Source organism: Pteronotus mesoamericanus, unplaced genomic scaffold (assembly GCF_021234165.1).
Source record: "Pteronotus mesoamericanus isolate MK-2021 breed Mesoamerican mustached bat unplaced genomic scaffold, CSHL_Meso_final scaffold_165, whole genome shotgun sequence".
Classification (NCBI taxonomy): domain Eukaryota; kingdom Metazoa; phylum Chordata; class Mammalia; order Chiroptera; family Mormoopidae; genus Pteronotus; species Pteronotus mesoamericanus.
Window position 1 is genome coordinate 3290812 of NW_026555307.1, and position 17215 is coordinate 3308026.

General features: G+C 45.5%; 1 protein-coding gene across 2 annotated transcripts in view; it reads left to right on the forward strand.

Moving 5' to 3' along the window:
• The window catches only part of ZC3H18 (zinc finger CCCH-type containing 18), a 62107-nt gene that overhangs the window by 34587 nt on the left and 10305 nt on the right, over positions 1 to 17215 (forward strand). For both annotated transcript variants that reach the window (XM_054588948.1, XM_054588949.1), the window contains 3 exons: positions 235 to 503; positions 15288 to 15479; positions 16554 to 16679. In XM_054588948.1, the coding sequence (XP_054444923.1) occupies positions 235 to 503; positions 15288 to 15479; positions 16554 to 16679 (587 nt within the window). The remainder of the gene's footprint in view (positions 1 to 234; positions 504 to 15287; positions 15480 to 16553; positions 16680 to 17215) is intronic.

Genomic DNA, 17215 nt, shown 5'->3' on the forward strand with positions numbered 1-17215 from the left:
GATTAGTCTAGAATTAGTCATTGGAAGAGTTCGCTTGTAGGTTATGTTCCATTCTAATTTGGACTATAACTCATTTTTTAACATTGTGTTTTAAGGAGAAACTGAAACAAAATTACCACCAGAGAATTGTTCCCTAATCTTCATTTGCTTGCTCTTTTGCATTTTCTCTGTAATTTCCATTATAAGTGTTTAAATTGCAGCTGGCGTGTCTGTGTGTTTGGCTTTTCAACAAAGGAACGGGAAAGGGAAAGAGAGCGAGAGAACAGACAGCGAGAGCGCGAGCGGGAGCGAGACCGAGAACGGGAGCGTCGGCAGCGGGAGCGTGAGCGGGAGCGGGAACGCGAGCGTGAACGGGACAAGGAACGGCAGCGGAGGAAAGAGGAGTGGGAGCGAGAGCGAGCCAAGCGGGACGAGAAGGACAGACAGCACAGAGACCGAGACAGAGAGAAAGAGCGGGAGAAGGAAAAGGAGAAGCCAAAGCCCCGCTCCCCGCAGCCACAAAGGTAGGCCACCCACCACTGGGCTACACACTGGGGTCCGGCAGGCCGGGTTGTGGGCCCCCAAGTTGGGGGCCCTGCAGCTCCACTGTGTTGGCCCTGCCTGCCTCCCACGGCTCCATGCCCACAGCCTCAGAGTCAGTTGCTAAAGAGCTGTCAATGTGTTTTGATGAGTATTTTCTGCCCCACCATGTAACATGCGTGTTGTGAAACATGTACTCTGCACCACTGCATGTCCTAAATCAGGAAAGTCTTGGATTCCCAGTTCACCTGGGAATTGGACGAAGGAATTAGGGACTGTAGTATGTGTGTGTTTCTGGCCACAGTGTGGCGCTCCTGTGGCTTGAATGCAAGACCTTGTGTCTCCAGGTGGACCACTGGCCTCTCCACTTAGCTTGTTCTGTGTGGCAGGTTCTGTGCTGCCCCATGAGAGCTGCCAGCTAGACTGCTGTGGTAGGCCAGTGAGGACATGTCCCACAGCAAAGGCCCAAGGAGCGAGGCAGGCTCTGGGGCTTTGCACAGCTTTTCTTTCTTTTTAAATGTATTTAAATGCTGGAGCAGGACAGGTGGTCCTCATTAGAAAATCATAGAATTTGATTTTTGTGTTTTTCTACATTGTTGTTGAGATGTAATTTTGTGTTTTTCTACATTGTTGTTGAGATGTAATCCACAGACCATGCAGTAACGCCCATTTAAAATGTACAAACTCAACAGTTATATTCATAAATTGGTGGGGCCATCACCACAATTTTAAAACACCTTTGTCCCCCAAAAAGAAACCTTGTACCCATTAGTAGTCACTCCCCATTTTTCCCCAAACATCCATCTGGCTCCTGGCAACCACTAATTCACTTTCCGTCTCTGGATTTGCTTATCATGGACATTTCATATAAATGGAATCATGGGCATTTGGGGTCGTTTCTCCTTTTTGGTTATCATGAGTATGAATAGTCATGTATCAGTTTATGTGTGAACATAATTTTCATTTCTTTTGGGTGAAAACCTAGGAGTGGAATTGCTGGGTCATGTGATAACTATGTTTAACCTTTTGAGGAATGTTAGACCTTTCCAACGTAGCTGCAGTACTTTACATTCCCACCAGAAATGTCTTCGGGTTCCACTTCCTCCCTCATCCTTGCCAACACTTGTTGCCTTTTGGATTTTAGGCGTCCTAGTGGATGTGAAATGCTATCTTATTGTAGTTTTAATTGTTTTCCTCTGAAAACTAAGGTTGTTGAGCATCTTTTCATGTGCTTATTGGCTTTATGTGTATCTCCTTTGGAAAAATACCAATTCAGAACCTTCAGACATTTTTAAATCTGGTGGTCTTTGTCTGTTCTAGGCACCAGTCCCTTACAGGTACCTAGTTTGCAGGTAGTCTTCCACTCTGTGGGTTGTCATTTCACTTTCATGATCATGTTCATTTTCTTTTCCTTTTTTTTTTTTTTTTTTTAAAGGAGGCCTCTTATTTTTCCCAGCTTTATTTAGATACAGTTGACATATAATGTCATGAATTTTAAGGTATATAATGTGATAATTTGATACATTTATATTGTGAAATGATTACCACACTAAGGTTAGTTAACACCATCATCACTTCACATAATTACTTTTTGTGAATGTGTGGTGATAAGATTTAAGGTCTACTCTCTTAGCAACTTACATATATTAATCTAGATATATGTGTTACTCTAGGTATATTAGTTATATTACTTACATTATTGATTGCTTATATATTATATATTACTTTATATTATATGTTACTTTATATTACTCTAGACATATGTGTTATTCTAGATATATATTACTCTCTCTATATGTTAACTCTCTAGACACTATGGTATATGTTAGATCCCAGAACTTACCCACCTTATAACTGAAAATTTGTATCATCTGACCAACATCTCCACTTCTCCCCCGTGCCCTAGCACGTGGCAACCACGATTCTACTCTGTTTCTGTGAGTTAGGGTTTTTTTTTAGATTCCAGTATAAAATGTAAGGTGAAAACAAAGAATATTTGTCTGGCTTATTTTGTTTAGCACAAAGCCTTCTATGTTGTCACAAATGTCAGGATGTCCTTTTTCATGGTTAAATAACATTCCATTGGATTATATACCACCTTTTTTTTTTTTTTAAATCCATTAATCTGTTGATAGGCACTTACATTGTTTCCATATCTTGGCTATTGTGAATATTGCTGTAGTGAACATGGAAGTGCAGGTATCTTGAGAGTGATTTCATCTCCTTTGGGTATACACCCAAAAATGGGATTGGATTGCTGGATCATTATGTTGGTTTTATTTGTGATTTCTTGAGGAACCTACATAGAGTTGTTCATAGTGGCTGCACAAGTTTACGTTCCCACCAGCAGTGCAGCAGCGTTCCCATTTCTCCACATCCTCGCCAGCCCTTGTTATTTCTTGTTTGTTTGTTTGTATAATAGCCATCTTAACAAGTGTGAGGAAATACCACATTGTGTTGTTTTTTTAAAGATTTTATTTATCTATTTTTAGAGAGGGGGAAGGGAGGGAGAAAGAGAAGGAGAGAAACACCAATGTTTGGTTGCCTCTTATGTGCTCCCCACTGGGGACCTAGCCCACAACCCAGGCATGTGCCCAAGCTGGGGATCGAATGGGCGACACTTTGGTTCTCAGGTTGGCACACAGTCCACTGAGCTACACTAGCCAGGGCTCACATTCTGGTTTTGATTTCCATATCTATGATGATTAGTGATGTAGAGCATTTTTTCATATATCGATTGTATGTCTTCTTTGGGAAAATGTCTAATCAGCCTCTTTGCCCATTTTTTTTTTAAAGTTTTGTTGTGTTTTGTTTTTAAGATTTTGTTTATTTTTAGAGGAGGGGGGAGAAAGAGAGGCAGAGAAACATCAAAGGGTTGCCTCTCATGTGTGTCTCGATCAGGGACCAAACCCACAACTCAGTCATATGCCCTGACCGGAAAGTGAACCGGTGACCTTTGGCTTTGCAAGACGACACCCAACCAATTGTGCCCCACTGGTCAGGGCTGTCCTTTACTTATTGAGCATTTATGGCTCCCTTGTAAAATACAAGTTGACCCCGGATGCAAGAATTTATTTCTGGGCTCTCAGTTTTATTCCATTGATCTGTGTGTCTGTGTACCACACTGTTTTGAATACTATATATAATCCTGTGGTATAGTTTGAAATTGGGAAGTGCACCATCTCCAACTTTGCTGTTCTTACCCAGGATTGCTTGGCTATTTGGGGGTCTTTTGCTGTTCCATACAAATTTTAGGGTTGTTTTTTCTAGTTCTATGCAAAATGCAATTGAAATTCTGATAGGAATCTTATTGAATCTTACATCACTTTGGGTAGTATGGACATTTTAACAATATTAATTCTTCCAATACATGAGCAGAGAATATCTTTCTGTTTATTTGTATCTTTCATCAATATCTGATATTTCTATTATAGATATCCTTCATCTCCTTGGTTAAATGTATTCCTAAGTATTTTATTTTGGATGCAACTATAAATGGATTATTTCATTTTCAAATAGTTTGTTGTCAGTGTATAGAGATGCAGCTGATTTTTATATGTTGATTTGGTATCCTGCAACTGTACTGAATTTGATTATTAATTCTAACAGTTTTTTGGTGGATGAAACCAGGCAATCATCCCTTTTTTGATTAGACAAGCTCCTTTCCTGTGTACAGTTGTGTTTCTGAAAGTAAATGTCTGGACTGTAGTCTTTCATTTTAGGGTTACTTATGGCTGCAGCAGAACACTTAGTTGTGATAAATGCCAGTTTTGACTGTTTTCATCTAAATTGCAATGAGTTGGCCGCCCTAAATTTGTTGTAACTTGTTTTATACCTTCCTAACTTTGGGCAAAGTAACGTTCTTAAAGAGTGTCCAGGGTAAATTACATATTTTATATGAAGTGAGAGGGTTTTTTCTTTAAAAGGCTGCTTTGATGGTTCTTTCTGTTCCAGTAATCACTCTTTAAATTCGAATGGAAAAGCTTGATTTTGATCTTTCTCTTGTTGGTCCTTTTGAAGCCCCTTACTGATCGAAGCTCTTTCCCCAGAAGTGCACAGTGTTTCCAGCATGGACTCAGTCCTAGGGTTGTGTTCCCCACTGGGGCGCCGCTGGGAGATGATCCCTGGTGCCCTTCTGCTCACATTCACCAGCTATTCCCACCTCTTTGCTGTTCATCAAACGCATTCTAGTCTCAGCCTTTGCTCTGCCATTCCCTCTGCCCCAGTGTCTTCAGGGCTTTGCTCAAATCCCATTACTCAGAGAGGTCTCCCCACTCACTCTTCCTGTCTTCCCACCCTGCTTTTTTGTCCCTCATAACTCTTACTGTCTCCTCATTCACTTATCTGTTATCACCTGTTGCCCTTCTAGAATGCAATCCCTGGTGGACACCGCAGTCTCAGGGCTGGCATTAAAGCTGGTGCTCAATAAACGTTTGATGGAGCCATAAATGAGTTTTGGATTTGGTAGCAGCCTGTATTTTTACCTTCTGTGACACAAGTGAGTGCTGTAGGGTTGGTAAAATTGCAGACCGAGTTCTACAAACAGAACTAACTCATTGTGCTTTCCAGAGTCGTAAAAGGCTGTTTGCATGCATATCCAGATCCCTGGTCTTGGAAGCAAAGACACAAGAAAGACTGGCAAGCAGTGTCTAGGATATCTCTGACCGTGTAGCTCCACAGTTTCCTAATCACATCAGCTAGTCCATTTCTCTGGTTTTGTGGTTTACAGGCATATTTACTCAGGCTACAGACCCCTTCCTCAGCCCTTACTAACATGTTAGTCTGGCCTATTTCTAAGAAGCCAAGCAGTTGTTCCAAGTCAGGTGTCTGTATTTCCAGCTGAGAGACCCAGGAGAGGGGCTTTATGCCTATGAGGGTACATTTTAGAGAGCCATGTTGTAGGACAGCCATACAGGTCAGCTGTGTTTCTCTGCTTTTTACTAATTCATGGTACAGATGCCAGTCTAGTGTTCACTCTTATCTCCAGCATCACCTGACCTTTTTAGAGGAAAGTACATATGAATTCAGAAAAAAGTGTTTTAAAAGCAATGGCATTTATTGATTTGGCCCCCAAGCAGCAGATGGCTGTGAACAGCCTCCAGATCCTGCGTTTGCACAATGATAGACTCTTGAAGAAAATGACTCGGCTAAAGTAGTAGATCATGGTTCAAGAAGCCTAACTAAGTGAGTTTCTAAAATCCAGTGCATCTCTTCTCACCAAACTAGGCAGGTCTGTTCTCCCTGCCACCCCCATCCCTACCCCCTATTTGTTTCTTTGTTTTTTGTCCCTTCTTTTCCTCTCCAAACTCTTACTTAAGCTTCTTTGGGCCTCCACCCCCAGCACCTACTGCCATCCACAGAGGTGGGGCACTCCTGTCACTTGATCTCGATTCAGCCTGTCTCAGTGACGTTAGGGAGTGTTGAACTCCATCTTTGATTCCGCTGCCTGGAGCCCCATCAGCCTCGTTACCAGCCGAAGGGTTGGGGTTTCACCAGAGCAGAATTTCCAGTGCAGCCTCCTAGTCTCTTTGCCTTGATCAGCCAAGCTGGCATGACCTCTTCAGGAGGTGGCTGAATTTCCCTGCAGTAATGCCTTTATATGGTCTCCCTTTTGTAGAAGAGCTTACTTATTTAGCCTTTGACAGAAAAGAACTTTTCTCACCTAAAACAGGATGACATGACTACGTTAAGAAAGAGCCACTTGGGCAGCTTTTGTCTTCACACACTGTATGAGGACAGAGTCTGCATTAGAAATCTTACAGGATCTAATCGACCTAAGTAGGAGTGGACAATGCTAAACTTTTAATAATGTGTGGTGATTCTTCTGTTTCATCTGCAACCAGCAAGAACTCTAAGGCCAGACACCCATTACCAAGACAGAGAGGCTCAAACCAGCAAGATACCAGGGGCTCCCTTCTTCTTCCCCCACCTGTGTGCCCTCTTTCCTGTGGTTCTCCCTCACCTGCCCGATTTTACCCCTGTAAGGCAGGTAATTGGTGGGCTACCTTCTGTCAAATCTCTGCCTCAGGGATTTCTCAGCTTTTCTGTAGACCTCCTAGGCTAGATGCAGTGTCACTGTATTTAGTGATAGCATCACTCCTCACCCAGGTTTTCCTTTGTAACTACACCTTTTAAGAACTTTGGCCCACTTGTATAGTGGTGCTGTTTTTAGATAGAGCAGAACCTTTTAACAATAATCTTTATGCAGCTCTACAGGACACATCTATGTAGATAGGCGGATATTCTGTGAAACCTCTATCTTCTCTTTACAGTCAAACCAGTGGCCATGTTTTCTGTGGGGAGCTGAGGAGGGAAACTAGGACGTTCTTTGGCATAGGCAAATTAATTTCATTCTAGATATAAGTAGTAACTGAGATCTTGCTGGAGGAATTTCTCAGACTGCATGCGCGTTTGAGGTTTGGTGCCCCTTGGGGTTGAAATGGCAGGTTCTTCATTTCCTTGGAGATTTGCTTAATCCTCATAAGGAAGCACCTTCTGCCACCTCTTTTTTCACACTCACTAAAGCCTGGGTGTTTCCTAGTTTCCTAGATAGGTTTCTGGTCACCTTGGGCTGCCAGCATCCTATTTTGTGGGCTGTTGATTCACCCACACAGTTGCCCTGGTATTACCGTGCTAACCTGTCCATCTCCCGTTTGAGGCACACCAAGGGTCTCGGGGTGGGTTGGGGAGCATGTATAGTCATCTTCAAAGTGGTTTGTAACTCCCCCACAAAGGCTCAGAACCACTGTTCTAGGCTTACCCTCAGGGGCAAGGAATACCTGAGGTTAGGGAGGGTAATGGCAGTTAAACATGGATTGCTACCTTGTGTGTTTCTGTCCAGTTCAGACTCACCCTTACAGCAGTGGCTAAGGCTGTGTGGCCCTCTGCCACCCCAGAGAGAAGGCTGGCCATCAGACCCTCGAGTCTGCCCTGACTGGTCTGCTCCCCCCTCCCCCTTCTCTCTCCCTCCCTCTCTCCCTCCTTCCCCTCCCTCTCCCTCCCTCCCTGTCTCTCAGCTTATGGTAACCTTTTCCCTCCCCATTTTCTTGGGTGCTACTAGCATGGTGCTAGGCCTCTCAGTTTCCTCTCTGCTCTGTCTCAGCAGTGGGCAGTTTATCACCACTTTTCAGTGCGATCCCATTGATATGGACATCTTAGATGGTGAAATTCACTTATTCCCTGAATTTGAATATTATGAGTTGGGAGTGATTGTACCTAGACTAGCATGGTGGTATCGCATGCATTTACTGAATCCTGATTGTGTCAGAAGACCACACCTGGCCTCCCGTCAGCAACCACGCAGGACATGCGTAACCTGGGGAAGCAGTGCGGTGCTGTCCTGAGGCCCTGCGATGGGCAGGTTTCCCGGCCTCCCACTCCACTCTCGGCTGCCATTCCACTTACTGCTCCCCAGTGAGCCAGGCCGTCAGACTGCTCAGAGTAGATTCCCCAGCACTTAGGCTCAGCTTTAAAACAGTCACTCTTCTTCCTGTCAGCACAAAAGACACTCCCCTGACACTTTAATAAACCTGTTTTACCTTTCTAATCTCTCATTCTGCTGTATCCTAGGCAGGGCTTAATTTCTTGACTTGGAGAAACTTCTTACGCCCACAGCTTTTTTGAGAAAAAGTGTATCCTGTTTAATTTCTTGACTCCTTACACACTGAATTGTCCAGAAGTTGCCCAACTATTTGATAAAGATGAAAAGATAGCTAGTGTCTCTCACGCATTCAAGGCTAAGTATAGACATCTGATATGGGTAGGACTTAGATAAATACAGATAAAATCCTGAATTAGAAAGAAGCAATGTTGAGCCCTGGCTGGTGTGGCTTGGTGAATTGAGTGCCGCCTGCGAACCAAAGGGTTGCCAGTTTGATTCCCAGTCAGGGCACATGGCTGGGTTGCAGGCCAAGTCCCCAGTGCGCACAAGAGGCAACCACACATTGATGTTTCCGTCTCTCCCTTCCTCTCTGTCTATAAATAAATAAATAAATAAAATCTTTAAAAAGAAGAAAGAAGCATTGTTGAGCCTGTGTGAGCCTTACTCTGTTTATAGTTACAGCAGTGTGTTCACCATCGGGACCAAGGGTAGGAAGTGGAGAAATGGCATAAAGAACCTAAACTAATGTTTATAGTCTTGGAAATTCATAAGATGTAATCAAATGACAGGTCTTCACCATGAAATAGGAAGTCTTAATGCCCACCACTTGAAACAGTACAGATTTTTGTTATTGTTGTTCACTCAGAAATTAAAATGTAAGTTGTTAGTAGTTACAGTTTTCTCAGGTTTACCTGCTTGTGGTAAATTTTAAATATGTTTTCAAAATCTAAGGATTGAAGCGACAGGTCTTTTCATCCCCAGGTCCCCCCCTCACTTGGGAAAGCCTGTCTGTCCTGCCCCTACCTTCTCAAGCCTTCCTTGGAAGCACTGTCATCTGTGATGGCAGCCTCAGTGTAAGTCCACAGGCCCTTAGAAAGCCATACTGCATCACGGCCACCCAGTCAGGGTTCTGGGACTTGCTCGGGCCTCATTGACCCAGCATGCATTGCCGTGCGTTGCAGGCCTCCAGCTCAGTCCTGTGAGGGACAGAGTTGAGAAATGTGAATAGGAAATACAAGTTAGGTCACATTCTTACTTGTGTGTAGGTCCTTAAGAGAGGGTCACACGTCATGGTGGAGTTTGGAGGAGGGTTTACAGCCAGATGGGTGGATCATAAAAAATAATGACAGGCTGGGTGGGGAATGCACGGGACTTCACATGCGGTGGGCATTCCAGAGGAAGGAATGGATTGGGGCCTGGAGTTTCTTCTCCTGGCCGGCGTCCGCCCAGGTGAGCTGTGGGAGCCTCCTGACCTGTATGGCATGGGGCACGCAGGGATTCAGATACGGTGTGCACTTGGGCCCCAGGCAGGAGGGGCTACTGGCGTCATCCAGGAAAGGGGCATGACAGCCCCAAGTGTACTTGGGGACTTCTGTGGGCAGTTCTGCTCAGTGTTGAGGGAGGTGAGCAGTGTAATGCTCCATAAATGTTCCCAGATGAATGAGCAGAGAGGAGCTGCTACAAAAGGTGCTCTTTCTCCAAACGTGACTGTGAGTGCAGTGAGAAAATCCACATGCTTCAGATTCCTTTTTCTTGTGTCTTTATTAGATGTTTAACCCTTCTGATTTCAGAAGAGAATCTTTATCCTGCTTACCTTTTGTTTACCTTTGACCCCAAACCTGGCAGCCACCCAGGTTGGAGTTTCCAGACGTGCTTGCTGTGGCGACCTTGCATCATTGGCACTAACACCTCTGGCGCTGATGTAAGATGTGAGCTCCTCCTGAGTTGACTCAAGGCCCCTTTGTTGTGACATTTCTGTTTGACAGTCATAGAACAGCTGACCTCTGCTCCTTTGGAGACTCTCAGTGGCCTTGAACAAAGGATCAGGTGCCTGGGAGATAAGATTGTGTCGTAGCTGTGCCTGGTAAAGGCCACTTCCTCCGTCAGAGATTACTGAACGGTTTTTTCCCCCTCTCTGTTTTAGAAGTGTTTATGCAAATTCCAAATCTGTTCTGCCAGTATTCCTGACTGAGTTCTTACCTTGCAGGCTGTTTCCATTCAGCTGGGCTTTCTTCCTGTCCACATCTTCAGCTTTGGTCGGTGGCATGTGTGGAAATGGCGGCAAGCCTCCTCTTTTCCATGTGGGTGTAGTTTGTTTGTCTCTCTAGTTTTCCAGGCTCTCCTCTGGGGTGCTGTCCTTCAGTGAGAGAAAGGCTTTGGCTTCAGGTGTCTTGGGCCCTCTCAGAGCAGAAGCAGCCCTACTTCTCTGCCAGCGGGTCGAAGCACCAGCATAACCCCACTGGCCTGAGCAAACCTGTCTGGCCACCTGGGGACCAGGGTCATGGGTTCCATGGTCAGAAGAGCCATCCTCATCAGGGTTTCCAGGGCATATCAGCCTAAGCCCTGTCCCCTAGTTATTGTTCCCTTACTAACTGGGTCGCATTTAATTTGCTGAGGTGTACAGGACAACTTCTGCTGGCCGTGGTGGTGAGACCGTTGAGGACTGCCATCTGTGGCATTGCGCTCTTCATGAGCTACCTGACACACCAGTGACTCCAGTGAGTGGGCAGGCGCACTTTCCTGCTCCTTGAGGTTCCTATGAGAGATGAGAACCCATCACTAAAACCAATTACTATAGTAAAATTCCTCAGCGTATGTACTTGTCAACAGTATTGAAAGATTTTCTTTGCAGAAATGGAAAAAAATTTTAAATAACATTTGGGATATTTTCTGTAATAAATGTAAGTCGTGACGATTTAAGAAAGTTTGGAAAACTTCCTACAGAATAAAGAGAAAGAGAAGAAAAGCTGGCCTATTGATTGGCCACACTCCCATACTGACTGTGAGAGTTTAGAAGCATACTTGATTTTGCCTCTTCCCCTCTGCTCTTCTCCAATATAATGTGAACATTTTTCCTAAATGGAATTTTTAAGGAAGTTTTTATTGATTATTAGTTAATTCAGTCATTCTTTTCACCATTGAAATAGATGCTCTAAGTTTTGCATCCAGTCTGAAAACATTGCTTTCTAGTTTGGGTCCCCCAAGTCTGGGGAGAGAAGTCACTTGGGGCTCAGCTGATTCGTATTTGACTCTGATGGTCTACAGAGTGACTCATTAACACGGCAATCCCCAAAGTTCATTTTGTGCCAGCTGCATGATTTTCTGTATCCAGGCACCACCGATATTTTCACTTTAATTTAAAGTTCAGTCGCTGCCAGGCTTGTTATGTCAGGGAGAAGGTGGCCCCAGCTCTTTGCTCCATCTGTATAGGGATTGTACCAGGGATGATGTGGGAGTTCAGGCCCAGCCATGGCACCAGCCCAGAAAATGAGAAACTTTAGGGATACCTCCAGGCCTTGTCCTAACACTGTTAAAGGAGCCGGCTCAGTTTGAAACTCATAGTCTTATCTCCAGAGTGAATGAAAATTTCTCCCTGGTGAGGAAACGTTGCCTCTAAAAGATTATGGAGGCCTCTTTTGGCTGCCTCTCTGTGGCCTGAAGTGGTTTCCCTTCCATGCTGTGACGGGGTCAGGGTTTGGCATTCTTTCTCCTTCCTCGTCACTATAGCAAGAACTTTCGGTAGAGTCATGGATGCGTCATGAATTATTCCCTTGGTTCCCATCTGTTCCTCTCTCCCAGTGTGAGAAGGGCTGCAAGCTGACAGAGCTGGGCCACTTTGATGACTAATGAAAAACCTAGTGATCAATGTGTTCCATTTCCTCTTGCATTTTTAGAATGAGAATAACACAGGAAGTATAAAGGTGAAAGCAGCTCCCGATGACCTGTGACAGACTGGATTTGTCAGACAGGTTTTGCCTCCTTCCTGGATTACTTTTCCAGAAGGACACGCTTATGAGCTTATGTGGTAATGCGTCTCAGCAATTTGGCCAAGGTAACAGGAATTTTATGCCTCGGTTTAGGGTGTCCTCAGGGCATTTTTTAAATGCTGGGTGTTGCTCCTGGTTTGGGATTCTGGGCAAATAGTAGGCATGGAACTTGCCAGTTGGTGGGTTGATTGATTGATTGATTTAACAGTTCTGAACATATTAACAGGCAGTTGTTTGTATATGTTATGATATAACTAGATGCTGGTCATAGCAAGGCCAAGTACAAGCCAAGATGCTGAGATACGGCTGCTGGTGAATTCATATAGTAACTAAAAATCTACCCCCAAAAGGTAGAAAAGTATTACCCTATGCTGACACCCATAAAAGAAGACATGAATAATAGCAAGGTGCTATAAGTAAGTTTAACAACATTCTAATCCAAATCCCAGTGAGACTTGGAGAGCAGGGTCTGATTGTTTCTAAAGATCTTCTGCAGATAAAAATAGGCAGGGCATACCAAGAAATCTTTGCAAAGTAAGAGTATTGGGCATTTTAACAACAGATGCTCCTTGACTTACAATGGGGGTTCCATCCCAATAAACCTATTATATATTGAAAATATCGTAGGTCAGTACTGCACTTAATACATCTAACCTACTAAACATCTAGCCGCCTACCTTAAATGTGCTCATAACATTCACATTAGCCTATAGTTGGGCAAAATTATTTAACAAAATGAATATGCTGTAGCATCTCGGTTATCGACCCGCACGATTTCGTGACTGACTAGGACCTGCCCCTGCCCAGCATTACAGGAGAGAGTATCATACCAAATGTCAGCCTGGGAAAAATCCAAAATTTGAAGTACAGTTTCTACTGAATGCATATTTCACACCACTGTAAAGTTGAAAAATTGCGAGTTGAACCACTATAATTTGGGGACCGTCTGTGTATTGGGGACCTACCTGCAGATCTCTTTCCAGAATGAGAGCACATAGATTAAGGGGAGAGCTAAGCCCATGAGCACTCCCCCGTCAGAATAAGAACTTACATTCATCCAAAGTGGTGTCATGTCACCAGCCATTTGGAAAAGAGGCGCTGGTTAGCCAGAGCTCCAGGAATGGTCGAAAGAAAGTCCAGGTCAACTAGAAGAAAAGTGCAAGTGAATATGACTTGCCATGGAGGACTCAGTAAGCCTAAAAGCAGCTACCGGAGAGAAGGGAAAGGAATGGCTTTGTCAGTTGAAATGCTGTGCTCTCTCTGCCATCACCAAGCACCTTAGAAAGCAAACAGCCTGGGGAAAGGATCCAGTTCTTTATAAATGAAGAGCTCACTACGAAACTGGTCAAGAACAAGGCAGACGAGCAGAACTCGCAGGTGCCAGGAAGCACAGAAGACAGAGCCCTCCAGCCACTGGAGGTGCCGCCGGGAGCCAACAGGAGCCCATTTCGGGGTGTGCAGTTGTTGGGTTCCATCAAGCTCATCAGGTTACAGCTGCGTCTGCAAAGAACTGTGCTGCATGTTAACAATAGCGAGAATGGCATTTAGTATGAACCACCCAGACCCTGACGCCCATGCCCCATCTTACACAGTTGCCAGGAGCTGGGGGTTATTTTTATCTGGTGGTGCTTATGGTGTTTCCCTGGCATCACAGGAGCCCGGCCTTGTTGAGAGAGCGGTGAAATGGGCCCCTCGTCACTCTCACTTTAGGGGAAAATGTTTGACAGTTTACCATGGAACTGTAAAATGCTCATCTCCTTTGACCCACTGGTTTCACTTTTTTAAGAATTTGCCCTTTAAAAAAAAAAAAAAAAGATGTCCATAAGATTTATATAGAGAGTCACTTTAATGTTATTTGTGGGGTTTTTATTTCTTTAATTTTTTGTTAAAGATTTATTTATTTTCAGAGAGAGGAGAAAGGAGGGAGAAAAACATTAATGTGTAAGAGAAATATCAACTGGTTGCTTCTTGTTCACCCCCCGAAATGGGGACCCGGCCTGCAACCCAGGAAAGTACCCTGACTGGGAATCAAACCAGCAACCTTCCTGGTTTACAGGCTGGCACTCAATTCACTGAGCCACACCAGCCAGGGCTATTTGTGTGTTTGTTTTTTTTAAGTTACAAACAGCTAACAGTGTAGAAATGTTCAGATTACATGACAGTGACTTAGTACACAGCCAAGAAAGTCCAGGTCTCCAGAAACAGGTGCCGTGGAAGAGATGCTCCCGCTGCCGGCCGAGCAGTCACAGGCAGGTCCCAGCTGTGTTTAGAGGGAGTGTGAGCACACGTGCGAGTGTGCAGCACAGAGAATGGAAGGCGTGGGAGGGAAAGGCAGAGATGCTGACTGCTGGCTGTCCTAGAGAGTGAGATAACTCTTTACTTCTGTATTTTCTAAAAACTTTAAATTAATTAAAATTTTTTTAATTAATAAAAAAAAATCACAGGGCCAGCAAATTCTACTGTTAATGGTTCTGGGACCCCGCAGGTCGGCTCCTGTTTAAGGGGGGAGGTTTAGGTGTGTAGCTATTTCTGTTTCTGTGGGTGTTTCTGGTTTGGCGCTGAGCCTCCTCCCAAGGGCTGCTGAGCTTCCCACTCCCACTTTCTCCCCACCCTGAGCTCCTGGGCAGTGGTGGGTGGGCTCCCTCAGCCAGGACTCCCAGATTCTCCAATGCAGAGCGTGGCCTTCACATTTAGGCCTTGATTCGATTCCAGGTGGTCTCATCTGCCCACCTGTAATCATCATACACACAGTCCTGCCAGGATTTGGGGGGAACTGCCCAGCAGATTGCCCTCCTGCTAAACCACCGGCCCTCAATGTGGACACTTGCAGTCAGTGGCCATTGTATAGGCGCACTTGTGACTTTCTCTGGGGTTTCGGTCTGGATGTTCTCTGGGTAAATTAAGTGAGTCTTTTCAAAGACTTGGGTTTGATAATTCATAAAATTTCTAATGCATTTGAAAACGGAAATACTGTATTACCCTTTAATTATGTCAGTATTTATTTTGTGCCCACTGTGTGGCATCTCTACAGAAGATGTGTCAGATAAGGCCATCTCCCTCCTCGTCCTTCCCCAGATGTTACAGTATAGTGGGGAAGATAGGAATTCAATAAGTAATTATTCTCACAAAAGGAAACACCAGTATGGGTAGGTACCGTGAAGGAGAAAGACGGATGTTCCCCTGAAAAATACACGTGTGAGCAGGAACCTTTTATGGAGAGAACTATGCTTGTCTTGTTCAGGATAAGTATTGCTGTGAGTGAAATATCTGCTACTTCTTGTAGACGACCCTTTATTTTTCAGGCATTCCTCAGAAATCTCACTTCTCAGTTTCTTTCACAAAATAGCAATACTGACAAGTGGAAGGTAACCCAAGAATTGCTAACTCCTCTGTGTTTTTAGCCGTCAAGCTGAGCCACCAAAGAAGGAGGCAGTCTCCGCTGGGCCACAGGTGAAGCGAGCAGATGAGTGGAAGGACCCTTGGCGCCGGTCCAAGTCTCCCAAGAAGAAACTTGGGGTATCGGTCTCCCCTAGCCGTGCACGAAGGCGTCGAAAAACATCAGCCTCATCAGCCTCTGCCTCCAATTCCTCCAGGTAAGGAGGCGGGCTGGTACGAATGGCTGGTTCACAAACACCACCGGAGTGAGGTACTGTAGTGTAGTGCCCCAGGGAAGAGGCAGTAGGACTCAACAGGTGTTTGTTAGTTTAGCCAAGACGTACCGAGTACATGGGTGCTGGAGCCTCAGCAGCAAACGAGGCTGGCTCTTAGAACCTCAGCGTAGCTTCACATGTTGAGATTAGCCAGGATGCGGGCGACTCAGAGTGGAACACAGACCTGGCCGGTGAGCCAGGCGGGGGCAGGGGGTGTTTGTGAGGGGAGAATGCTGGTCAGGTCACTCTGGGAGAGACACTGAGAGGAGAGACCAGCGGAACAGCACAAGTCCCGTCGTCCAGCCAGTCAGTCCGTTTCTCCCGCGAGTTAGGGTCAGCAGCTCTGAAACCCTGTGTGCACCAGCTCTGCACAAACGAGTGAGGGAGGTGTAGGCGGTGAGAGCTGGATCTCTCCCTCCAGAGAGAGGCTTCACAGGTCAGATGGGGGCGTCCAGGGCAGCCCCAGTGTGAGGCGAGGACTGGGGACATCCGTGTGGATCAGGGCTCAGTGTGTACACAGGTGGACAGAGAAATACGCATACACACATCTGCAGAGTCAGACACCTGCACACACGGCAGCCGTGTCCTGGCTCAGTGCACTGAAGGCCCAGGAGCCATGTCACGGCAACAGTGAGACACCCAGTATCCAGGTCTTGGTCTCTAAACACCATTCCCACTAGAAGGGAATGGAACTATCGTGTATCCACAAAGGGTCTGAAGTTCAGGTGTCTCTGTGTGAGTGTGGGGGGTGTATCTGTGTGGGTGTAGTGTCTGTGTGTGTTGGGTATGTATCTTTCTGAGTGGGAGCTATATCTTTGGTGGGGGGGTGTATCTGTGTGTGTGTGTCTGAGTGGGGGGTGCCTATGGAGGGGTGTCTCTGTGAGGGGATGTGTAGCCATGTACAAGTGTAGCTATATCATCCAGGCCTGCACCCAAGGACAGCAGGCCTGGCACCAGTGGGCAGGGCAGGGGTGGAGGACGACCGGGCCTCTCCTCTCTCCCTCTTGGATGCTCTAGGTCATCTTCACGGTCCTCATCCTACTCGGGCTCTGGTTCGTCCCGGTCTCGATCCAGGTCCTCATCCTACAGCTCCTACTCCAGCCGGTCTTCCAGACATAGCTCCTTCTCAGGGAGCCGGTCCAGGTACGTCCCCAGGGCTCAGCAGGTCCAGTGAATTCGGGCACCTCTGTGTGTGGCCCAAGTCATCCCAAGTCTCCTGCATGATGGTAGGTCTCTATCCTGACAGGGTTCTTCCTGGTAATGTTATTTCCAGAACAGTCTCACCAAGCTACGTTTCTTGTGGCGAATTCTGAAGAATACACAACAAGGTGCCAGCTAACTAACTGCAGGCCATGGGAGATCTTAATATATTGCGTACCACATAGAAATCTCTAAGACATACGCCAGGGTCGAATGACCAAAATACAATGTAACTGCACTGCTTTATGGGTTCATGGAATTATATAGTTTTTGTAGATTGATCTGCACGGTTTCCACCAGTGAGATCGCTTCATTCAATGTGGACAAGACAGTGTGTTGACATCTAAAGTCCATAACAGATGGTGCGTGAAAAACGAGAAAACTCATGAGTGGTCCTTAACAGATGGCGCGCGAAACACGAGAAAACCCATGAGCGGTACACAGTGTGTTAAAACACAGTCCACATAAGAAGGCAGTTC